General features: G+C 40.1%; 1 protein-coding gene across 1 annotated transcript in view; it reads left to right on the top strand.

The window, feature by feature from the left end:
• The first annotated feature begins 2,886 nt into the window (after positions 1–2,886).
• Positions 2,887–25,018, top strand: part of LTK (leukocyte receptor tyrosine kinase) — a 43,337-nt gene continuing 21,205 nt past the window's right edge. The window contains exons 1-9 of the mRNA XM_015864253.2: positions 2,887–2,999; positions 3,673–3,896; positions 10,016–10,155; positions 11,830–11,967; positions 12,789–12,941; positions 14,036–14,136; positions 15,884–16,050; positions 19,313–19,407; positions 24,197–24,298. Of these exons, the coding sequence (XP_015719739.1) occupies positions 10,032–10,155; positions 11,830–11,967; positions 12,789–12,941; positions 14,036–14,136; positions 15,884–16,050; positions 19,313–19,407; positions 24,197–24,298 (880 nt within the window). The 5' untranslated portion in view covers positions 2,887–2,999; positions 3,673–3,896; positions 10,016–10,031. The remainder of the gene's footprint in view (positions 3,000–3,672; positions 3,897–10,015; positions 10,156–11,829; positions 11,968–12,788; positions 12,942–14,035; positions 14,137–15,883; positions 16,051–19,312; positions 19,408–24,196; positions 24,299–25,018) is intronic.

Raw genomic sequence — 25,018 nt, 5'->3', positions numbered from 1 at the left:
CTTCAGCCTTCTGAACCAGGTACCATGAGTCCCTTTCTTTAAATTCACCTTATTTCTACTTCAAAATCTAGGTGCAAGTGAGATGTTGTGCCACTAAGTTACTGGCTGGAAGTAGCACAATGACTCAGAAAGACCAGTGTAACCTTAAGGGAATTCTTCATATCATTATTAAAATAAAATAAAAAAATTCTCCATCAACACAGTGAAAATACACCAGATTTAGTTTAGGGAGTTTTTTAAACAAAAACTATTCAGTGGAACTATAGCAGCCATAAAATAAAGTAGCTTTCTTTATACCAAATGAAGGTTTTTTTCCAATTGGAGTTTTCAGTTTTCTAGGAATTTTTAAAGAACAGTGAGCTGAAAAAAATGCTTGTGAGATAGATAGGATGTATTTGGTCTTACTGCGTTGCCAGGGTAAATGTCACGTTTCATAAGCCCTCAAGAGAAAGGAGCCAGTTGTCATCGGTGGGATGTAAATGTGAGGATTGAAGGGATGCCTTTCCACTTAGTGAAATAATCATGTAATCACTTAGGTTGGAAGAGGTCTCTTCAGATCACCTAGTCCAATCCACTTGCTCAGGGGGAAGGGTCACTGAAAGCAAGTTGCCCATGACCCCATAACTAAAATGTGCAGCACATTTCCAGTGTTTTACTACTCTCAAGTGTTTTCTTATGTTCAGATTGAATTTCCTGTTGTTTTTTTTTACTTTGAGCCAATTGCCTTTTTTTTTTTTCTGCACTGGGCAATAGTGACAGTTGTCTGGCTTCCTCTTCGTTCACTCACATTAGGTGTTTATATACATTGACAAAAAGCTCCCATGAGCCTTCTCCATGTTGAACAGTTCCACTCAGTCCCTCTCCACATATGGTCCAGTCCCGCAGCAATATTTGTGGGCCTGTGTTGGACTCATTACAGCAAGTCTTTATCTTTCTTGATACAGTGGAGGTGGGAGATCACAGTCTATTCCAAACTTCAGTGACATAACATTCATATTTCTCTCAGTCCTGCATGCTCGGTGGTGTGTGTAAGCATAGTTACAGTTAAATGTAAAGATTAGACAAACTTGCCTACTTTATCTGCTGTACTCAGAAGGTGCTTTTTTTCCCATGTCAGTTTTCCTTACATTTTTTGTTTGTTTGTTTGTTTTTTCTAAAAGTTAAAGTATTACAAATCCTCGGGAGGCTCTTTATATTTTCTTCTGTCCCATTTGTGTTGCCTGTGCAGCAGACTATCATTGTTACATTCTTGACCTTAATTCTGTTCTTAATTCCTGCCTTCTCTTCTTCCAAGTAGGAGGACTACCACAGAGATAAAATTGTGTCATTTATGAGTACAAGGTCTGAATGCCCTCTGAATGATAGGATCCCAAATATGAATGTTCACTCTTGCAGTTTCTTATGGTCTGGGTGTTCTCAAGTTATTACTGTAATATTATTATTATTACTGAAAATAAATATTGTGCAAGTTAATATCAGCTTACTGTATCTATTCAGTTCCATTCTGTGTGGGAGAGCTTTGTACAGCTAACGTCTCTTCAGGGAGTTTGTATTAGATTGATGAGAGAACAGTGAATTACTTGTCTGGTTTATAATATGTTTATTATGAAAAATTCTGGCCAGGATGATCTAGTGTTCTTAGTGCTGCGAATGGACTCTGGAGTTGTTAGGAGGGCATTCTTGTCTGTGTTGCCGGAGAAAAGCAAAAATGCTGGGGGAAAATAAAGAAAAGAAAAAAAAAGAAAAAAATATATATAAAGCTTGCTTTGCTCAGCTATTCTGCTTAAGACCTTAGGGCTTCCTTTGTTCCTCTCTGTTAAAATGTTAAATCCTTACAGTTCCAGTATACCTGCTGCAGTAGGTATTATTCAGAATGTTATGTACTTAGGTTGCTCCAAAATAGTGCCCCCAGTTTATTTCCATGGAAACTACAACATATACAAAGAGCACAGTAATGCTGTTTGATAGAGCAAATTCTTAGCTACAAAATGCTATTTTTCAACTTATTCAACACCACTAACTATGCTCTGTTGCCAGAGCTGGCATGCTGCACTTGTAACAGTCTGTACCAATGGAGCTGATGTACAGTTGCTGTTGCCACTGCTGAAGCACATTACCCACTGACTCACTGTGCTCACATCCATTGTTTGGCCTGCATAACGGTTCAGCAAGTATCAGTGAATGTCAGCGGGTGCGATTTTTTCTTTATGGGTTGACCACCCAATAATCACAGAATCACAGAATGACCCGGGTTGGAAGGGACCTCAAGGATCATGTAGTTCCAACCCCCCTGCCTAGCAGGGCCACCAAACATACACCTTTACTAGATCAGGTTGCCCAGGGCCCCGTCACCTGGTCTATGAACACCTTCCAAGGACGGGGCATCCACAACCTCACTGGGCAGCCTGTTCCAGGACCTAACATTCTAGTAAAGAACTTTCCCCTATACATCCACCTAAAATCTTCTCCTTCAACTTAACATTTCCACCGTGTCCTGCTATTAGCAGCACTTGTAAATAATTGAGATAATATAAATTCAATTGTTGATACTGGTGGGAAGATGCTGATTTACATCTGCCAAGAATTTGCAGAGTTGTTTTTCTCTCAGGTATGTTCCCTTCACCTGCTCTGGAAGAGATTCTTTGTTGTTATTGCACAGGACAGCTTTCTCTTTTCCCCTCCAGTCTTTCATTTCTTGAGAGATACCCCCATATGCTATAGATCTGCTCATTTATGTCCCTATACCCCTCCGCGCCCTGCTCACTTGAAACCTCCCGGGGAGCAGAACGCCTCAACTGATGAGACTTTTGCTTCCTCCACCCTCGCACAGACAACTCCTCTTGTATACTCGCGCCTCCACCAGCCTGCTCATTGGATGGACGTGTCTACAGACAGTTTTGGAAAACCAGACTGGGTATTATCTTCAGTCAGTGTCCTGGTGTCTCAGGAGAGTCAGCAGCTGCTTCTGGAAAACAGCTCCTTCCAAGGAGGTGTTGAAGGTAGGCAGAGTTACAGTTTCCCCCCAGTGGACTTTTGCTTTACCCCAGCTCTGGTAATAGCTGTGGGCAGCAGCAGGAGTTGACAGACCTCAGTCACGTATCTTTAAAACTACTGCCATATGCTGGTTCTGGTGTGCAACTATTAGGTACGTTATCATTGCCTAAGATAATCTGTCACTGAGAGCCTTTATAATTTATATCATCCTCTATATGTACTGCCTGCTTTTGTGTATGCATGTACCCTGTATCTAGCCAGCTCATTTATATACTCCTTTTGTTTTTCCATGTTTTAGCATTAGCTGCTTCTGCTTACACATGGATTTTTGTTACAAAACTCAATCCTTTACAAGCCAGGTCTGCTCCTCAATGTCTGCTGGCTGATGAGAAATCTTTGGCTTTTGTTTTGCTGACATATTCACTCTGCTTTGTTTAGTTTCTTCTCATCCTTCTGTTTTGCTTCGTTTTTTTGCGTAATTTTTTTCCCCCCTCCTTTACTTTATTCTTCTTTCTTTTCTTTCTGTTATTTGTACTTTGTGCATAGTCCTCTGCTTTCTTTATGAGATCTTTCTCCAAACTCTTTATCTATTCTCGTATTATTATAGCTCTTCCATCCACAACGTGTCCTTTTTTTTCTTTCTTTCTTTCTTTTGTTTTTTTTTTTTCCTTCTCACAGGAGACATTTTCCTTCTGAACACGAGTCGGTGGCCAGATAGATGCAAGTTCAGCCTGCACAGCCCAATCCTGCCTGGGAGCATGGACTCTTTGTTTGCTGGAACTAGCCGTATATTCACAGGATGCTGTTCCTCTTCTACAGAGGTTCACAGTTGAAATCAGATATGTGGACACAAACAGAAATATAATAATTTCTCTGAAAGTTGGCCAAGAAGAGGATGCTGGGTAAGACGATCAATTTTAGCGCTAGCTCATGCTTATCAGAACGTGATATGTTGGCAGGGTAGGGTGAGCCTCGGGGCAAGAGCATGTAGGTGTTTTCCAGTGTCTTCTCTCTTCTTGAGGTTATTGCTTCTGTCAGAGCAGAAAATAAAAGTAGAACTGTCGGGACTGAGTTGTGCAGCTTCCTGACAGGATGTCTGTAATAGACACAGCTTACGTTTGCCCCCTTTGCAGAGAACACGTCTAATTAGGAGTCATTCTTTCTCCCTCCAATTCAGGAGAGTCAAGAGTGGCTGACTCCCTCAGTGATTCTAGGAGTACAGAATTTAAAATGCACTCAATTCAAAGGCTGTGTTGATGAAATGTCTGATATCTCTAAGTATTCAAGGGGTCCTTTTATAGTCAGATTTTGAGATACGGCTAGTCCTTTTGTAATTTCTTCCTTCTGTCTGCTAAGTTCAGGAGCATCCTCTTTTGTTTTATCTGTAGAGTTCAGACAGTGGAAAAGCAAAGGCAGGAGGTGCGAAGAGATGAAGGGAAAAAAGAAACAAAGACAAAAACAAAAAAAAAAAAAAAAAGGAATTGCAGCAACCCTGGATCTTGTCCTGCATTTTCTACTCTTTGATCTTTCTCACATTTATTTTTTCATTCCTGCATAAAGTAGAATGCAGTGAGGAGAAGAAATGGGTAAAGGGAATGAATCACAACAGGAAAAGAAGGAGAAAGGTCCGCATGTCATCTGATTTTGCCATTTTCCATGTCTGTGCTTTTTCTTTCACTGCACTCTGCCTTGTAAGAACCTGGGTCAGGCACACAACAGAGTTTTTTATTTCCATCACCTGACTGACTCCCACGGAGAACTTAAGCAATAGATCCCAGTGCTTGTTTTCTTTGAATTCTTTGGCACTTCTCAGGCTGCCATGGAGATCTTCAGCCAAGACTTTTGGTCAGCCAAAGACAGCAGAGTTTGACTAAGAAAACTTACTTTACTTCAGATCCATCTCTCACTCCTACTTTTAGCTGTTGCTCACTTCCTTTCTGGCTACTCCTTCCTCTTATTTTTGCCAGTTTCACCAGGAATCTGTAACATTTTGTGGGATAAATTTCTAACCTCCTTTTCCATCTTCTTTAAGTACTTGACAAGTTTCTACTTGCCTAAGCAACTGCAGCCACAGTTCCCCAGAATTAACTCGTAAAATACCCTTTGAGATACCTACCTGCCCAGATCAGACTTTGATCACACAGTGCAGCATTTCTTAAATGAACCATAGTCATTGTTTAAGAGCTTATTTGAGCACTACAAAACAATTTTACATAAAATTATTGTCTGAAAGTGATGTTATTTACATACCTTGAAATGGAATTAGCGTCACTGAAAATTGGTATGACTGTTGATATTACTTACTGAAATTAAACACTGGTAAGCACTGAGGCTTTAGTTTTAAGAATTTAAAGGTGGCAAGTGATTGACTTCTAAATCAAAATAGAAAGGAGGAGAAGGAAGAAATACAAAATAGTTAGGAACTATTTTAAGTCAAATATCCTAAATTTACCCCATTACTATGGAGCAAGTCTTTAAAATCTCTGCACAGTTCCAGAAAAATCTGTGTGTGCAGGCAGAACAAAATTTATTTCTACAGTATTTTAGCTGCTTCTTATTAGGCAGATACACTGAAATAAGCAGTCTTTTGGTAATTAAGTTTTAAACAGTATTGGTTGCTAAGAACAGAGACCATCTTGACACATTCCCACTTACCAGAGGGAGTAGAAGTTATACACACGTTCATGAGCTCCCCAATCACAGCTGCACAATTTGTAGAATAAAAGGAAGATAATGAGAAAGTGACCTAGAGATAAATGCCTGTGTGTAATACATATTTTAATCTCCAGTTGCGACTGAGAGATTATCTTGAAGTCATAGTGAAACAAGAAATAGAAAGAAGGGTAGGTATCACTTTTTCAGATAAATTGTCCAGAAAATCCTGCTTCGGTTGTCTCTGTCATCCTTTAATTCCAAAATCAAGCTGTGCTTCATCATGAATTCCAGCAATTCTAAATCACTTCTGTGAACTGCCCTCTTTCTGGTCCTGGCAGTCATCTGCTGATTGCTGTTTCTTCCTTCAAGGTCCATCAGCTACACAGTTCACTGAGGCTTAGAGGTATGTCACTCATAAGAAAAAGCTGCCCCAACCACCTCACTGTTAGGTTTTATCTGTAGTATTGAAGCTGCCACCCATTTTTTTGCAAATGCACTGTAGCAAAAGAGAAAAGAAACAAACTTTCAGGCACTGAGTTCTCAGATAAGTAGGGCAAACTCAGATTTTTTGTTGTTATTTTATGACACACCTAGAATAAATGAGTATTCTGAGCTTCTCAGTTAGGGGAAGAGCTGCTATGGGAGTGAGGTGTTTGAAATTCTAACATTAAGAGCCTGCATTTTTGCTTGCAGGTCCAAGATTTCTTCATCTGGCCCTTGGCTCAAAGTTGACTTTGCTTTCTTGTGGTTGCAGTCCTGCTGCTTGTTCAGATCACTGATAGTGTCTTTCTGTCAACTTTGCTTACCGCACCTTTTTCCTCCTTATCATATAGAGCAAAAAACGAATCATGCCTGAAAATTCTGTGAAAAGTCCTATGTTGTTCTGTTTTGAATGATTTCATTTGCTTATGTTTGCTGTTAACCACAATTGTTTCAGTGTTGTGTGACAAAATTCTCAGTGACAGAACTTGTGACAATCTTTTCCCTTTCTGTGGTAGAGTGTGCTCAGTAAGCTGGGCTTATTGTTTTCTGTTTTCTTTCTAAAACATGAAGCACTGGCCATGGTACTCTTGGTAGTCCAAGAAAGAATGAGTTCAAGGCCACGTGCACAAATGGTCATCAGTTAGCCAGCCTTGCAAAAGAATTATTGCTTATTTTTCCCTACCTTTACTGTGTTTTTCCTTTTCTTTTTCTTTCCTTTTGTGGAGCAGAGTTGCTAAAATGCCCTACCATCTTCTGAGGCACCTATAGAAACTTACCATCTTTGAGAATCTTGTTCACACAGTCTGGGTTTTATTGTCAACAGAAGTTCTTTAACTTCTGCTCTGGTATGTAGAGGTATTGCCATATAGCTGATCTTAATGTCTGGAAACACCTAAAGTCATTTGGAATTAATAGATTAGGTGTCCAACTCCATAAGCCTTTGAAAGGGAATTGTCTGGTAAGTGTCCTTAGAAAATGCCTAATACATACTGACAGCAATGAGCACAGCTATTTAAATTAAAAAATAAAGCTATGAAAGGAGAGACTGCACTGCTGTTATGTAAGACTGATTTTGAACACTTACCTAGGAGTATGGTTTACTGCCTCTCATGCTTCTGTTGAAATTGCACCCAAAAATATTCTGGGCCAAGAAAGAAAGTAGCTTGTTAGTAAGGGCAGGAGCTGCAGGTGTATGTTCTGTTCTGTCATCTATTTCTTCTTGCATCCAATGACTAGCTTCCTATATGAGGAAATGTAAAGCTTCTGATTTGTATGTTCACTGAGGCTTCTGATTTGTATGTTTACTTGAGGCAGCTAGCATAATTTTCTGCGGTAACACCTGTAGTATCTCCCAGTTCAGAAAAGGTTTTAGCTTTCATGTTAGGGCTTTTTTTTTTTTTTTTTTTTAATTTATCACTCTTAATGACGAAATTGTTCTTAATAATAAAACGATCTTTCTTAAAATGCACGGTCTCTTGCTTGTGTTGGAGATGGAAAGGCATGGCACAGCAAAGATTGGTAAGGAAAGGAAAAAGGTTTTGTTTGGCCAAGGCTGGTGAAAATCAAAAACGGAATTTAGAGGTTAGCAGGACAAGTCTTGAATTCTATTGCTGGAAGCATCAGATTGCTTGCAACTCCAAACTTTATATCTATGCAAATTTCTTAAAATGATGTCAGATTCTGACAGCCCTTCTATACGTACAGAGCAGTTTTAACATCTGTATTTGGAATAAGAATATTACCTCATTAGTTGAGTTCTGGCTTGACATAAAATCGATAGTAAAGATATTGCCAAGCTTGGCTTATCTGAAAGCCTGCTATAATGATCCATCTTCTTAGTTGCTCAACAATGGGCTTTGTTCCTGATTCCATTAAGAAAATTAAGTTGGTTCTGGTATCTCTTGCTTGGATGCTGGGACCAAGCAAATATTTATAGTATTAGAAACCTTGTTGCTTTTGTATGTTGAGGTGGAGGGTTTGTCTGAGTTTGAATGCCTTGATGATAGTGAGACTCTGTATGTCTAAGTATTCTGGGTGATGGAAAGTTGCTTCCTGTTGTTGCTGTCTCTGGATGCTTGTAAGCTTTTCCAGTGGTGTTATGTAAATGGACTAAAATTCAGTGTTAGGGATCTTTCATTGCAGAACTGGAATGTTTTATGGAGTCTTAGGGCTCTGACTCAAAACTGCTGCCACTTCACACAAACAGTGGTCTAAGATGCTAGTCTTCCTCTTCTATCAGAGGCCACTGTTCTCCCAGCTGAGATGGCAGAGAAGATGGTGTGTCTTTCTCAGATGTGATGTTCACAAATTGGTTTATTGACTTGGGCAGTGGTTGTACTTCATTTTGAAACACTGGGCTGTAAACCGCAAGATTCAGAGTGTGTGGCTTGTAAACCATATACAGTTAAGCTGCAGAAGTGAAACAAGTCATTGTTTTCAGCTGTGGGCAGCAATCTCTTTAGTTGCTAAAATAAACGTAACACCAGCTGTGAATCATGGGCTGGCTGCTGTGGGTTCCTCTGCTAAGGATTTTAACAGTGGTGATGCTTGGGGGCTGTATTGTAGCTTGGTGGAGGTAGTGGAACTCTGTAGTTAGATGGTCTTGTGTTCTTAATAGGTAAATGGAAAATATGTAGGGACTGTCCTTATCTGCAATGGCTTGCTGAACCAATTAGTTTAAGGCCCACTGATTATTTTCTTTTGAGGCCAAGTGGATACAATGGAATGATGAACAAAACTTTGTCATGTAGCAGAAGTGATACAGTTCTGGGTCAGAGATGAATGCTCTTGGATGTTGTCTCGCAGCTTGGCTGAGGGAATACATCTGCATATCTTAGTACTGGATATACCTGAAGCTGCACTTTAATGCAAAATGAAAAACTAAACAACAGCAAGCAAAAGTGGAGAAGATTAAAAACAATTAAAATAACTTTGACATTTTCAAGTTGCCAGTTAGGTAGTGTGTAATTTTCACATTGTGTCCAGTAAGCATGTGTTTGTCATCTAAGAGTTGCCTTCGAAACAGTTTCTGATGCAGGCTGGGGGCAGGTGATCACTCCATGGCAGCTGAAGCATTTCCTGCTTGAACAAGAAATAGGAACAGAGCCTTATCAACACATCTTGACACTGTGGTGAGGCCTCCTTCCAGCTACTAGTGTTTTCTTCTTCCCCCACTGGCTTAGAGTTACTCACTGAGGGTGCCAAAACAACATCAGCGAGTGGGTGGATTACAGATAAATGTATCTCTGGTACTTTTTTCAAGAATAGCAGGAATTCCTCGGTACCTATCCTTTCTATAACCTCTTTAGATAACTGTAACATGTAGTTTTAAATGTACTTTCTCGTTTTCTCATCATGAGGTGGAAGGGCAGAGGGTTTTTTTTGTTTATTTGTTTTTAAAAAGATTGTTAGGAATCTTGCAGGATTTTATTATGTTTTTTATCTACACCTGTTTACCCTGACTCCAGGTAGACTGATTTGAGTGAGGTACTTTGAAAATTCCCATCGGTTGTCACAGTTTAGCTTTCAGTGCCCAGCAACTATCCTTAAAATTAGAGCACATGCCATCATCCATCTTTCTCTGAACTGCCACAAGGGCTCTACAGTTGAGATAACCTTGATGTCTTGGAGTTGCACTGTTTATGTGTGAGGACACGTAAGTTACAACAATAAGAGCTGAAGCAAGGATAACTGAATACGTACTTTTTAGGTAGAATGTCATTTGTTTTAAATGAATACCTGCTATGTTGTACTATGTATTCATTAATTCCTTCCCCATGTAAATACCATCATTTCTATTTAGTGCAGTACAGAATCTGTGCTAGATATTCTGTGGACTCCAGCATGCTCTTTGTATATCTGATGGCTCCTTGTTGTATTCTAGGGTGAAATGGAAATCCATGATGGCTCAGATTGGCCGAATGGAAAGACCTTTTAAAATCACCTTGCTGTACTCAAACTGTGGAGCACAAGAGTCTGGACTACTGGCAGTGGGCTCCTTGCAGCTCAGAAGCTGCTTTCATGGTATGTTCTAATATAGTCAGGTTTGGAATAATCAAATGCTGTAATGAAAGAGAGCAGCATCCTCACAAAAACTGGTGAATGTAAATAAAGATTTGGTCAGATAGGATATGGAAGAAAGGACATGAAAGGTCAGAAAGGACATGAAAGCTGAGTGTCCTCTATGATTTTTGGCAGTGCTTACCTGTCAAGGTTCATATTTGTATGTATGTTGTGCGCACATGTTCTCAGAAAGCAGAGTTGGAGCACAAAATTTCAGTACTGTTCTGTACTTTTCATTGCATTTGCTTTGCACTGACGCTCATACAAATGTATGAAAAAGTAACAGAGCATGAGGCTGGATCCAGCAGCAGGATGGAAAGAAGTCTCTGTCTAGGTTATTTTAGCATTTAGTGTTTTTCTTTCTCAAATAGTAGCAGAAGGCTGCCCTGTGTCACCAAAGCCTTTTCCACGCAGGGGCTCTATCTTGCAAATTTGTGAAGAAAAACAACTTCGTGGTGTCTATTTTCTACTGCCAGGCTGAGAACTTGTGTCCAAAATGAAAATGATTTGAATGTAATTTATCCAAAGTACTGAGTGCCCAGCTCAGAGATGATCAGTTTTACCTAGCATTTTCAGTCCTGTTGCCAGTGTCATGCAAGTGATCCTCAGTACGTGTGCAGAACCCTGCTAATGTCATTCAGGCTTCTGGGAAGCGTATGAGTCTGCTGGTGCAGGCAGCCTGTAAGTTGGAGACATAATCAACTTCACTTCCTGGTTTTCATCCATTAATATAATGCTATTGCTTCTGTTTTGCAGGCACTGTAGAATTAGCTTTGAATAGAAATGTAAGATCTAAAAAGTTTCAAATGTAAGAATCCTTATTTCATGGAGCTGTTTTGTCATATCTCATGAGACTGTTTTTAATCATACTAGATATTTAATTTTATTGCGGTCAATTTTTCTGTTTAACAAATAATATACTTTTAATGCAATATTTTTTACACGTAGTCATAATTTCAGAAAATATCACACTTTAAAATCGTATGCAGCCTGTTGCTGAGTACTTGTGTGGTTAGTTCAGTATTCCTGGAGTGTAGCTGGGTTGGCTAGTTGGGGTGTGTGAGTGAGCCAGCCTGCAGAGGAAACATCTTTCTTCGTGGTCTAGGTGCCACAAAGATGGCATAACAATATGTCAACAGCACAAGTATTAGTTAAGGCTGATTCTCAACTGGACATAAGAATGTGTCCATCAGGCCCGGACATAAGTGCATATTGCTGCCTCCAGCAGCAGTGTCGTGCAGCATGCTGCTGCTGTGTGACAGATACGTGATCACATGTGCAGAACCAAAGAACTCAACATGGTAGAAAACTGTAGGATCCTCAATAAAAACAAACTAAAAATCTGATTGCCTGAAGATAACGCAAAACACAGCAGAAGATACTGTGTGCAGGAAGGGGAAAGGAGCAATGAATTTGGTCTGTGTGAGGGCTGTGACAATCTTGGAATCTCATGCTGGATAAAAGCCTGCATGACGAAGAGGACAGCTAAGTATCATTTATCACCCAGACGACGCTTTCTGATGTCATATGTGTGAAGGCTGATGCACATGCAGGGATATATAAATTCTGTTGATTCATCTCTGAACTTCTTTCTCTCTCTCTCTCTTTTTTTTTTTTTCTTTCCACCCCCTTTAGATAAAGAAAATCCAGATCTTTCTATGTATAACAAAGGCTCTTCCTCCCCCTGCCTTCACGGGGGCTGTGTTAGCCACTTACAAATCTGTGAATTCATCAGTGATTGCCCTACCAAAGAAGTGGAAGGAGTAAGATGTGGTGAGTCCCATTAGAATAATCAGTTTAGAATAAAGTACAGGTTAAATTGATTCTGTTTCTAGATTAATTCATTATTAAGCCTCCCATAATAATTTAGCCTATTTTTATTATTTTATTATCAGGATTCTTCTTGAAAATTCACTCCATATAGGATAAAATTGATTTATTATTATTTTTAATACTGCAATAACGCATTCAGTGACCTGTGTTTCATAGTCAGTACTGCTTCAGAGGAAAGCAAAATCTTATTTATGCATCTATGGTTGGTGGGTGAGAAGTTTCCTATGGACTCAATGTCTGAACCTCCCTTCAGTGGAAAATGCTGCTCGCTGTTTTTGTGCCAACTATCAACGTGATCAGTCACAAATCTGTCCCTCCAAGATGTACGAGTTCTCCTCTTTCCTAACAAAGAAAGACTCTAAACAAATACACACAGTGCTGAGAAACATTATTTGTTTGTGGTTTTTTCTTTTTGCAGTTATGGTGACAGAGGTCTAGAATAATCTGTTCACTGCCTTTCACAAAAATCCTTAGGACGTCTGCAATTTCGTACAATGTATGGAATGATTTATCACTCTAGACTTTAGGAGCTGCTGTTTTCAGTGTCTGCAAAGTGTCTAACAGTTCCAATAGCAAAATGTGTTGACTTTTCTAATGACTGTGGAAATAAACAAATGAGACCTATGAATATTCTGACATTGAAAGACAGTATAAGTGGGGTAGTTTCAAGAACTACAGTAATCTTTACTTTTTCTGCTGCTTGCCTTCTTCCATATTCAGCTTTCTTCTATTTTCCTGCATTTTCTTATGGTCCTTTGTAGGTACTCTCCCAGAGGGTTCACACTGCTCTTTTGAAGAGGGTCCATGTGGCTGGACACTGAATGAAACTGCAGTTTCTCCTTGGACTATCAGGGGCTTCCATGAAATGATTCACAATGGCTCATTTGTAGGATCTACCTTGCAAGCCACTGGAGGTAGGTTCTTCAATGTTATTTCTTTGTCTGTGAGTGCATATTTTATGTGTGCATGTATGTGTGTGTCAGCATGCATGTGAAGAAGCCTTGAATTTAGGGATGTGTTTTTTTTTAAATTACTTTAAAATGTTTGGCATTCTTCTTTCCAAAACAAATTTAGCATCAGTATTATCTAGAATAATTTTAAATGTAGCAAAAAGTAACTATTGATCACAAAACAAAACTTGATATGAAGTGTTCTGTGGGAAATTCTACTTGAAACTCTAGGAGTCCAGGATGTCTTCACCTTTAAAAAGAAATATATGAGTTCTTTCCTTTCTCTATATACCTCTGCCCTCCTTGCTCTTATGAGATAGGCAATTGCAGAGAACTTCAGCAGCATCACAAAGTTAAAATTGCCCTACAGAACTAAGCATACTGTAAAACACAAATCTTTTGGAGACTCTTGTCAGACTCTGACAGTGGGTTATAAAGAGAGTCATATCTAAGTCCATCCCAAGATGTGGTGATAATAAATGTTTTGTGCTGTACAATACCACAGGAAAAAAAGAAAATAATAAAAGGTCAGATAATTCTCAGAACTGTCTGCTTTTTAAATAAGGAGGGAAGCCAAATATTGGTGTGATCATGTTTGAAGTCAGAAGCTGAGTTTTGATTCATGGTTCCCTATCAAAGTAGAGAGTGCTCATGTGAAGTCCTGTTTGTCTCTTGAGAGCTCATACAAACTCTTACTAGGAACAAAGACTACAAATAAGCGCTTCTAGCACTGTATTTGTCTTAGCAATTGTTGATGTGCATGGTGTAAGTATTAGGGCTGATCAAAGAACTCAGAGCAAACTGCTGTGAACTGCTGTATGAAAATGTACTTGAGTGGCTTCTGGTGTTCGTACACTCTACTTGTGTTGCAGGGAAAGATTTAGGATATTGACTTCAGTGCTGCTGAAATCTACTAGGGTGTTCACTGTAATTCAGTAATAAATGTACTCTCAAGCCATGTTTCTACCATGTCCTCCTACTTACACTGTGCTTCAGAACAATGATATTTAACAAAAAAAAAAAAAAATCTTTTTTCTAATTAACTTTTCTGTTCACAGGACACTTCCTCTATCTGCGAGCAGATAGCAATCACACAAGTGGTATGGCCAAGGCTGTCAGTGCCAGCTTGCCAGCTAGCATTGCCACTGAAGATTACCAGGTATCTCCCTCTGCCTAAGCACATTTGTGGAGCTAAGTCCCAGTCTGTGCACTCATTTTGCAATGTGCCCATTTTCTCTGTGCAGTGTATGAAACACTACAAAGCGCTTTACAGTACTATAAGTGTACTGCCTAGCTAGCAGATGGCTGAACACCAGAAAGGAGAGACAAGGGTCATTCCCAGTAAATAAGAGCAGGAGTGATGAATCAGCTCTTGGATACAGAAAAACTCCCCAGCTTGGGTGCATAGACCATTCCTCTGAAGAGTACCCAGCACCTGAATTGTATTGGGTAGTATTAGACTGCAGGAGAGAGTTGGCTGTCTGAGTATGCATGCTGCAGAGACTTTTCTTCTTAAATTCTGCATTATGCTGTTATGAATTAACAAACTTGGCAGCTTCACTGACAACAGGAGCATGAAATCTGTGGGGCGTTAGACCTTCAAGGAATAGGTGAGGATAATAGGCTGTCCTTTTTCTTCAGAACATGGCGTGGATAAAATCACATATCCTGCCTTCAGCCTAGATACTAAATGTATGGGGAGCTTCAAGATGCTGAACCAAAAAATATTTAAATAATATTGCACTCATATCACTTAGGAAAATTAAGTTGCAAGCTTGAGCTGAAGTCCAGCTCTGCCAGGGGAAAACAGAAAGCTTTGATGCCTCCTAATTAGAGCTGGCAAAAGAAATACAGTGCAGGTGCCAAAAATATATCTTCACTGTTTATTTATAAATTCAGGTCAAGTTTGCTGAATAGTTCCAACAAAATAAAATGTGCCCGAAGCTAGGTTTGCAAAACCAGGAGAAGTAACTGTTGGGCATCATACAGGAGATCCAGACCCAGACTCTCCTTCACTGACACAGATTTGAATATCCATTTCAAAAACAAGGAACTTCCTGTTGTTGCATATATTTGTGCATGTATTCCATCTCCTGCTTGAGCACCCTGTAATACAAAGAGCAGCTGAGTGCTCCAGGCATCAGTAGAAATGGCAGTTTTCTCTTGATCTGTGGTAAACTGTCAATGATACCCACAGGGAGAGGAAGGAGTCCTGCTTCAAAATATTTGATCTGGTGATCAGATTGCTTACCTGCCACATCAGTGCTATGATTCAGGTGGTATCTGTGACTTGGAGCAAGTATATAGACTGGAGATTCTGGCTGTGGAGGCAGCCTGTTTGTTCATTTCCTGGTATTAGTGGCAGAGCAGTCCTCTCCTTGTAGCAGTTTTGGGCTATATAGTGCCTTTGTATGGATTGAGCCACAGCAACGCAATTAATATAAGCGATTACAATGAGAAACCTTAGAAGATTTAAACTCTTTCAAACCTTTTGACAATAATCTTTTGGCTGATGAGAACTCTGGGAAATAACGTATTTAGCACCTCTTTTCTGCAGTATTCCAACTCTAGTAGAAACATTTAATGATAAAGTTTATCTTGAGTTTAAGCTTTTGTTCCTTTGCTTTATTACTTGTTGCTCCTGAAGGAGGTAACAATCACCCAGATGATATCTGAGGCCACTGATATAGTTGTTAGTATCTGAGAACATGAGTGTCAGTCAAGGTCTCCAACAAGAAAATTTTGTGCTAGGAAAAACGATGAATCACACTAAAGCACTGGGGCTATTAGTGATGTGTGTGATTAAAGTTTGACCCACAGTCTCATATCCTGAAGGAGGAGGTAGTAAGTACTATCTCCTATTTACCAGAGAATACCGTTCTTTTATTGCTCTCACTCTGTTACAGATCCAATTCTCAGTGCATGTTTTTGGCAACTACAATGGTACCATCTCCTTCTCTGTCAGGGAAGAGAGAAATGGAGTTCCAATTACCTTGCCAATATGGGAAAGAGCAGGAAGCTGGAGCGACCGTTGGTTTCTCATCACTTTACCAATGCCAGTGCTTCAGAACAGGTAAGAACACTATCAGCAGCACCCAGAGATATCCCTATGGATTTTGTAAATTATTAGTGTCTTCACTGAGAAGTATCACATTCATTTCTGCCTTCTTCCAGGCCCATTTCTACTGACAAAATTAGAGGAGTATATCAATTCTGCTTGCTGAGGTAGTCTTCTGTCTTCCTCCTCCATTCTGTGTCAGTCAGTTTCAAGCTATGAAATGGTGTTGACAGCAAGTTATTCTGCACAATACAAATCATTTTTAAATTGCTCCAATCTGTTTCTTGCATTTTCCTCAAGAAGGCCTGTCTCACATCACTCTTTAAACAAAAAGAAAATCAATCTCAAAATCTATGTAATATTATAAATGTAAGAAGATCTACTACTGTCAGCAATAAGTATTGTCTTAAAACTTCATGGGTTAGAAGGTTTAAGGCTATTGCTTTTAACTTCAAATATTCTCGGCATCTTTTTGTAAAAAGTTAAGGGCTTTGGGTTCGGAAGTGGTAGCAATTCAGATCCAAGCAGCAGCAAAACAGGAAAGCGGGAGGGAGAATGTTATCCCATCCTTTTTCCTACTTTAATTTCATGATAACCTTTGGTTACAGCATTATTGTGTGCTCCTTCAGAATATGATAGGTGTGCAAACTGGCAGTGTAGTATGTATTCTTGTCTGGCAGTCTGGAGCCCTGTGGATAAGCAAATGTTTAGACCTGTGTATTTAAACTATGACCAGTGAATTTGTCCAGAATAGCTCTTTCCCTTGGGCATTTTCATCCGCACCTAGCCAGAGCAGAGTCTTTTGGGCTTTTCAAAGTTGTTAAAGGGCTTCTGCTTCTAATAAATGGTCCCCTATTTTTTGTCTGCAAAGCTTCCCATTTTTGTGTCAGACCTCAGTTCTGAAGGGAAATTGATCTGAGAGGAAATGGATGTGGCAGAATGGAAAGGATACCAAATGGCTTTAGGGAGCACTAACCAGCACTCTCTGAGGAGGGGGTGGGGGGGGGGAGAGAAATTCCAGTACAGTTAAACTTGAGATAGCTGAGCACCCAGGCAAAACAAAAAGGTTGCTGATGTGTGCATGTTTCAAACGGAATGAGGGGAGTTCCCTTCTAGCTCAAACAATTCTGTGACTGCCCTGCTGTTCCCTACTTCTCCTAGTCATATCTCATGCTATTTTATTTAGATGGCCCCAGGCCTATCGTCAAAGTTTATTCTCAGTTTTTCTACTCCATTATCTACTTGCTCCTTTCTTTAAATCTCAGGCCCAAACCCTGTATGTTTATGTCCAAGCTCTGGAAATCAGTTTAGCTAACTTTTCTCCTGTTTATCCAGATTCAGTAAAACAAGAAGTGGGTACAAAAGAAGGGGAAATGTGCGGTTTTTAGCACTGTCTTCTATAAATGAACTCACTTGCTAGGAGAGGAAAAGCTACACAGTTTGGTGATCAGCTGGCAGTTTCTCTCACTTGGTTCACATACAGAAGGAAAAAATGCTGCTATCAGAAGAAAATCAGGCAGACAGGAGACCAGACAGCAGAGAAATTGAGAGGGCTGTATTTTAGAGCCAATAAAATGAATTCAATGAGAAGGGACACTGGAAACCCCTCTAGCTAACAAGCACAGAGTTCAAAAGACAAATACCTCCTCTTTTTCTGAAGTTGGAATGGAAGGCATACAGAGCCCAGCATTTGTGAGATGTCTGTTCTTATGTACTGGGAGATAAGAGTCATTCTCCAGGCACACACTTGTAGTCAGCTAGAACAGAAATCTATCTTGTAGCACATCATGGCCCTTCTGTTCTGACTCTATGGACCAGATGCAATATCTTATCCTGACCAAGGGTATGCTGACATAAATGCTTTCAGTATGGATTAGGCTGTGATGCTGTATCTTTGGCCGTGGATCCTAGAAGTTCCTAATCTTGGCCTCAGGTTACTGTGAGTTTTGTCATCCATCAAATGCTCTGGAAAGTTGCTGCTTTGAACTGATGTGCAAGGTCTGAAAATGCAGAGGTGCTGCTAAATAGAAAGGCTTCTATAGGAAGGTGATTCGATGGTAAACTTGCCTGCTAGCCCCATAGCTAAGAGAGTGATCATCCAAGGAACGCGTTATTTGAATTTGCTGTGCCAACACATTCCCAGAGGGCTCAGATCCTGTAGGTATGAAAGCTTTTATTTGAAGCATAAAGGACTGTTCTTGAGAATTAGAATCTTAAAGATTCTTACTCAACTTTGCAACATTATATTAACTGTGGATGTCAGTTTGTGGGTTATGCAGGTGCCAGTCTGCCCGCAGAGGCTGTGGGTCTCCTCCTTAGTGATACCCAGAAACCTCCTGGGCACTGTGCTCAGAGTGTCTCTGCTTGACAGGGTTTGGGCCATACAGACACAGAAGCCCCTTCCAATCTCAACCATTTTGTGATAAGGATCAACATTCGGTAGGTGGACGGAATATGCACATATACCTTACTGCCAGTAATTTGGGTCAAGAAGGTACTGATAGGCAGGTCAGCACTTCATCATAAATCATGATTAAGCGTTGTCAGTAACAGCAGTAGAGGTCTTCTCCATGTGTCTTTAATAAGCTGTAAATAGACTGGACATCAGGCATCTGTTCATTTCTGAAGTTCAGTGAAAAACAATTTAGTCCTATCTATTAGAAGAAGGTCCTTCAGTTCATTTTCCTTCCTTCTGAATTCAGAATGCAGCAATGCTCATGGGGCATGGCAGGCTTCCTAGATGAGTAGTTAACATCTGATCATAGTGGGAAAAGTGAGGTAGTGCAGAGTGCAAGCACTTTGATGATTTGTGGCTGAAATTTAAAATGGCCTGATATCAGCTGAAATAAATTTGTGTCACCTGGGGATAGAAAAAAAGATTAATTTTCCCTTTCCTTTTGCATGTGCCAAATTGCCACCACCACCAGTGGTGATTGATAAGGATGGTTGTGTGTGTATAAATATTTGTGAGGGAGAGCATCTGTGTGTGTTCAGATAGCAGGGGGAACAGGGTTCTCATCTTTGTTCCGCATGAAGTGTGACATTATATGAGTACTGGTTGGTCCTACTAACTGTTGGTGTGTGAATCAGATTTCTAGCAAGCTCTTATGGCTGTTCAGCAGCTTGTGCAAAGGAAAGATTCTAAATTATGATTATCACTGTTGGTTGGTAAGAGAACATTATATTTTTACTTGTTTTTTTGTTGTTGTTGTTGCTATTTTTTTTTCCCCTTTGACTCTTTGTCCATCTTCTCAAAATCTTCTGTTTTTATGCAAAGGTTTCAACTGCAACTCCTTGCAAACTGGGGCTGGAATTCCCAAGCCGACATCGCTATCGACAATATTACTTTTGGAACGGAGTGCTTTGCTGATGGTGAGCCCTGCATGTTACAGAATCCCTTAAAGAATTTGGGTAGTGTAATCAGGATCCAGCTGACCAGGAACATACTTGCTGTGTTTCTCCCCTTCACCAAGGGTTCACATGAATCAGTTATGTTAGCTTTTACATCACAATGCCAATTTTGTCACATCTCCTGAAGATTGCAAATAGAGGAAATTTTGCAGCATGTCAGTTTAGTACTGCTCTTTCTTTTGCCCAATCTCTATCACATAGTTGAAAGCTGCCTGTGTGTCTTGGCAAGAAACTCTTGACTTATTCCTGAGCTTTAAGTGGAAGGATTACATCACATTGCTTTTTAGCAGTCCTCTCTGACCTGTGCACCCTGGCAATTGATAGCTGAAAGAAACTTGTTGAAAACAAAGGGAAAAACGACTATATTTTAGGGGTTGGAAGGAGGAAAACAGAAGAATAAAATGTCTCTCTGGCAGTAAAGTTTAGGTTATTACAACAAGTTTGTTTTGCCCTGTAGGAGGTGCATCAGATGTCACTGGCAGGTACATACCTACTTCTCTTGGCTTCATTACTGCTAACGCTACTGATGACAATGTACTCCATTGAAGATGAAGCCAGAGCTGATCTCCAAAACATGCTAGCAAAAGAGTTGAGTTTCTTCAAATGGAAAAAGGATGCATACTTGGGAATATTAGAAACGACCATCTCTTAGTCTCTGCAGAAAAGACTGATATTTTCTGTTGTTTAAACAGGAAGAGAACATTAGGCACTTCAGTCATGGCTTCTGTTGCAAAGTGAATGTTCTGTGCTACCCTTAAAAGTACCCACTCCAGTATGTCAGCACTTGAGTGTAGTGGCAGGTCCTTGCAGAGACTAGCTGTTAGCCTAATGCGAGAAGGCCTATGTTAAAACTGGTATGTATTAAGAACTTCCCACCATCTACTGCCCTTTTGTTCTCCCACCTTTGTCCAATTAGGTCTCACATTCTTTGCCTCTTAGTTACATGGGCACTGAGTAAACCCTTCAATAATATGTTGAGAATGCTTATATTCATTTGAAATTAAAAGGAAGAGGTGTTCTTTAGGACAAAGCCATTTCTTCCAGCTCCTTAACACCCCTGGCTCCCAAATACACTGTGTTGTGCTTACAAACGTTTTTGTTTTGAAATGTGAGTTAAGTTTTTAAGGAAACTGAAGAGAGTGGTTCCAGGTGCTCTTTGTGCCAACTGCTGTGCACCCAACTTCTGGACTTTACTGCTCTCCTGAGAGCAAATGCAGACTCCAGATACCTGTGGGAATTTTGTTGGCTCTAGTAGAGATATATTTTTTGATAAATGGGTGGGGCATAAAAGACACTGCAAGAATGTTTTCAGGGCTTGTCTAGTAGACTCCACCCAGGTTTCTCCTCACTTTCAATTACTATAAATCTCACTGATGTTCAGGAGAAGCAGCCACTTACCCCATCAGAAAGTGTGACCCAGAGTTGCATGACTCATGCAGAAGACAGATATCACGAAGGAAATGTTTCTCGGAAGCCCTGCGCTTGCCATTGTTCCTTGAATCTTCTTTGCAAATTGACGTTTTCTCGCCTCTGAAAGTAACTCCCTTGCATTTATCTTCTCATGATTTTAATTCAGTTAGGTTGCAGAGAAGCCCAGCAGCTCTGCTGTGTTTTCAGTAATGAAATTATTTCTCCCAAGCAAGGAGAGGTTTCAGATGTCAGAGAGAGAGCCAATTAAGATCCAAACAGTGAATTATTTGCATGAGGGCAACAGGAAGGACATACAGCAGGAAGGAAAAATTCACTGTTTGCTATGATGTAAATATTAATCTCTCCATCTATTTCAATCCTTTATTTCAATTTTCTTCAAAATCTAGTGCAGACCTTGAAAGCACTGCTTGTATGTGTGCAAGCTGGGAAACTAGATGGAATTTTCTGTATCTCTCAGCACTGAGAAGAAAGAATTTGTAACGTTTGGAAGGCAGGGGGTGGGGGAGGAGGTAGGGGAGAGGAGGGGAAGGGTAGTGAGGGCAGCTCAAGAGACATCAGTAAGGACAAAGAACAAGCAGCGCATTCTTTGGGTGGCAGCTCCTGGGCAGGGACAGATGATTTCCCTGTGAGAAAGGCTAAGCAAAACCATCTTCTGGTTAATAAAATCACCTTGTGTTAAGGCAGTGTCACAGATCAGATGGCATGGGGATCTGATTAATTGTGGGAACTTTTAAGGGACAGCCATAAAGATACAAGTATTTTATCCTCTTAGTTAACTAGTGCTTCTGTAGAAAGAGATCAGAGTTTTGAGTGTCTAAATAGGAAAATGTGGGCTGTCATGATTGGCTGTCTTCCTCAAGGCTTTCATGGCCACTGCTTTTACCATTAGCTTTTAGTGCTCTGAGGATGGTGTTGTTCCAGTTAAGAGAACAGGTTTGTGGTCCATCAAAGTGTGCTCTACTGTCCTGGCCAAGGGATTACTTTTCAATCTGTATATCATTTATACTTTCTAAAAAGACTGGTTGTTAAATGACAAGACTGTCTGAAGAGAGCCTTTGTATGTCATATCGCTTGTTTTTTACTTTGGAATCCCCAGGTTATCAAAGCTTGGCCTGCCAGTGTCAGTGCTTGAGGCCAGTGGTGTGGGGAGGTTCAAGCTGCTCAGCACAGCCCCGTTTGGTTGAGTTAGGAAGGTTCTGACTAGAAATGCAACTGTATCAGCCAAAGGGCTGGGAAATGAAGCCAAAGGGCTTTATTCTGGTTAATCCCTGACCCAAAATTACTAAATCCTTCTTCATCACAGTCCCAGAAACAGGGAAATAGGAACTATTTACTGTAGCTCTGTCTCTGCAGAAGATTCCTTTTCCTTTTATGATTTCTGCTGTCCATCTTCAGTGTGAAAATCAACAGCATGAGTCCTGGAGCGATGTAGTTGTTCTTCATGTTTTTCTGATATAAGTACACCTAAACATGAATAATTCTTCTTCCCTTCTGTTCACTTGCAGCCAATGTTTTGGCTATCAGAAGAGCCAAAAAAGAAGCCAAAAAAGACTAGAGTAGCAGCCTCTGCATGCCAGGGCTACACCATATTTGTAATAATTGCTACCTTCCAAATTTGTTTCTTGTGGCACATAAAGAATCAGCTTCCTAAGACTTAATGGCTCATGTGGACAGGCTGATGCTTAGCCTGTCGTGCAGCTCTCATACTGAAAACAGAGGAGACAGAAGCTTTCTTCTAGTGTGTGAAAGTTTGAGACTGTTTGGAGAAGGAGGAGAGGTTGTTTGTTTGGAAACAGAGCATTGCCTTAGGATAGCCAGTTGGGATGCTGAAAAGAAGATAAAATAAAAAAATCCATGCAGACACACAGACCAAGTCTATATTTCAGGGATTGATTTACATTCCATCAATCTGGCAAACATAACCAGACTTCTTGTACATCTCTAACTATCTGAAACTGTTTTGACCTTTGGGATTCATAATTCACTGCAGGCCTAAGGAGACCAAGCATATTTTCTGGCTATGAGTTGCCTTTTTCATTTGTTTTTCCTTTTTGCCTTTGATCCAGATCATTTGTTTCGGGTTAATTTCATTTTTCACTTGCTTGACAACTCCATCCATTGAAGTTCTCTATCTCAGTATGAACAGAGTGTGTCAGTACAAAGCTTCCTTTTACTTCCATCCATCAATGAGCTTTCACACAGACCTGGAGGGAATATTCTCAGGAGTAAAAGCACAGCAAGGTCTCCATGCTTCAATTAGTTATTTGGCCTTTCTGACACAGCTAACAAGTGTGTTAATTATCACTATTTAGAGCAGTGGCTTTGCAGCAGAGATAATTGTCCAGCTGGAACTGAGTGAGTCTCTTTTGAATAGTGCATCAAACAGCTGTTAGATTCTCACAACTGGAACAAATGGAAATATTTGTAATGTTTTTCAACTAATGAAAAATGTTCAGTATTAAATTAACTGAGGGCTCATGAAGTGTCTCCTTTTTCTTACGGAGATTTTGTTACAAAGATCTGCATACAAATGGGTAATTTAACTATGGAAACAGGATGCCTGCAGATTATAAATCAAGAGTTATTACTTTTTCCTGTTCTAAGGCAGCTTTGGTTACACATGGTGCTTTCGGTGTGTTTAGATGCTTTGGCTCAGCCCCTGCTTTGAAGTCCCTCTTCCCTGAGAAAGGGCTGATTTTTAAAAGCTTATTTCACTGTGCATAAATGTTGCCTTTTGTTCCATGTTTATCAGAAAGATTTGTCCAAAAATTTACAGAAATTGCCAAGAGTATGCTGCTGCTTCTCTACTGTGTCTGTCAGCATGATGTTATTTTATTTAGCATATTATTCCTTCAACAAGGGTGGGGGTGGAGGGCTATGATGTTCATTGGTGAGAGAAGAGTGATCTGAAGCTGGTTTACCTACCATGACACTGTTAAAACCCAGAGATAACATTTATCATGTCCTTTATGCCTTTGACCAGCAGAGCATCAGTACTGGTGTCTCTTTTCCCATACCATGTTTTTCTCAAAGATTCTTGTAACCATAGCCAGTACGGTTTGCTGCCAAGGAGCTTATCTTGCAGAAGCCTCCATGGGATAACACTGATTTCAGCACAGGTACAGGTAGATAAGCCAAGATACAGGCATATGAAAATCAGTTAAAAAAAATGCTGATTGTTTAAAATGCTTTTTCTGTCAAAGGTATTATATACTTACCTTAAACAAATGGTTTAATGCTGCATTGATTCATGCTGACTTTTAAATTTTGCATCTCTTTTTCTCTATCATTTTCGTATCCATTCTACAAACTATTACAGGAAGACAACCAATTCATTTTAGGGGAAAGCATCAGTACCCACGTGAGATTAGTAGTCCTGATGAGCGTCTTCTGAATCCCCTGGAAGAGCCTTCCCTCCCAGGTACATGATTTTATACCAAAAACGTGTCTCTTGCCTGTAGGACGTGGCTTCCTTTTTATCTCTGTGTGTGATCTGCCTGAGTGTGGTCTGCACAACCTATAGCAACAGAGCAATGAAGTATAATCTTTCCCAAAGTTGTGGAGACCATGTCAAGCCTGCTTGGCTGTGGAGCTGCAGTTTCCTGAGGTCCGAATCACCAGTCTCTTAAGAGCAGGATGTTTGTAAAGAAAAGTGGAGCCCATAAGTAAAGAAGCTTTAAGTAAAGGCAGAGGCTGCCTGACTGAAATGGAAAGTGCACTAAGGCCGGTGCAGGAAAGAAAGGTATAGATTAGTACAGAAAGCTGGGGATAGATACACCCAAGAGCCTTTGGTAAAATGCAAGATCCCTGTGTCTTGAGGTTGCTTTGCTGCTAATAAAGAGCTGTGTGCACAAACCTCCTGAACTCTGTTCACCTGAGATCTGACAATCCATATTGCTGTCAGTTCCTCCATTAGCTTAAATGGCAGAGACTTCTGTAGTGGAGCTACCACTCTGCGTGCTGGCAGGATAACATCTGTAGAGGATAGTTTTGCTTGTCTTCTCCTTTCAAGAAGGTTGAATTCCTATATCGCTTAACTCTGCCTCTGTGTGTGCATTGTATCACATGGTCTTTAAAACTGTAATCACCTCTCATCAATGATCACTAGTTGCAATGTTAAACATTTTCAACTTTTATTTCT

The sequence above is a fragment of the Coturnix japonica genome, chromosome 5 (assembly GCF_001577835.2).
Source record: "Coturnix japonica isolate 7356 chromosome 5, Coturnix japonica 2.1, whole genome shotgun sequence".
Lineage (NCBI taxonomy): Eukaryota > Metazoa > Chordata > Aves > Galliformes > Phasianidae > Coturnix > Coturnix japonica.
Note: the sequence above shows the minus strand (reverse complement) of the source record. Positions and strands in the feature narration are given on the sequence as shown.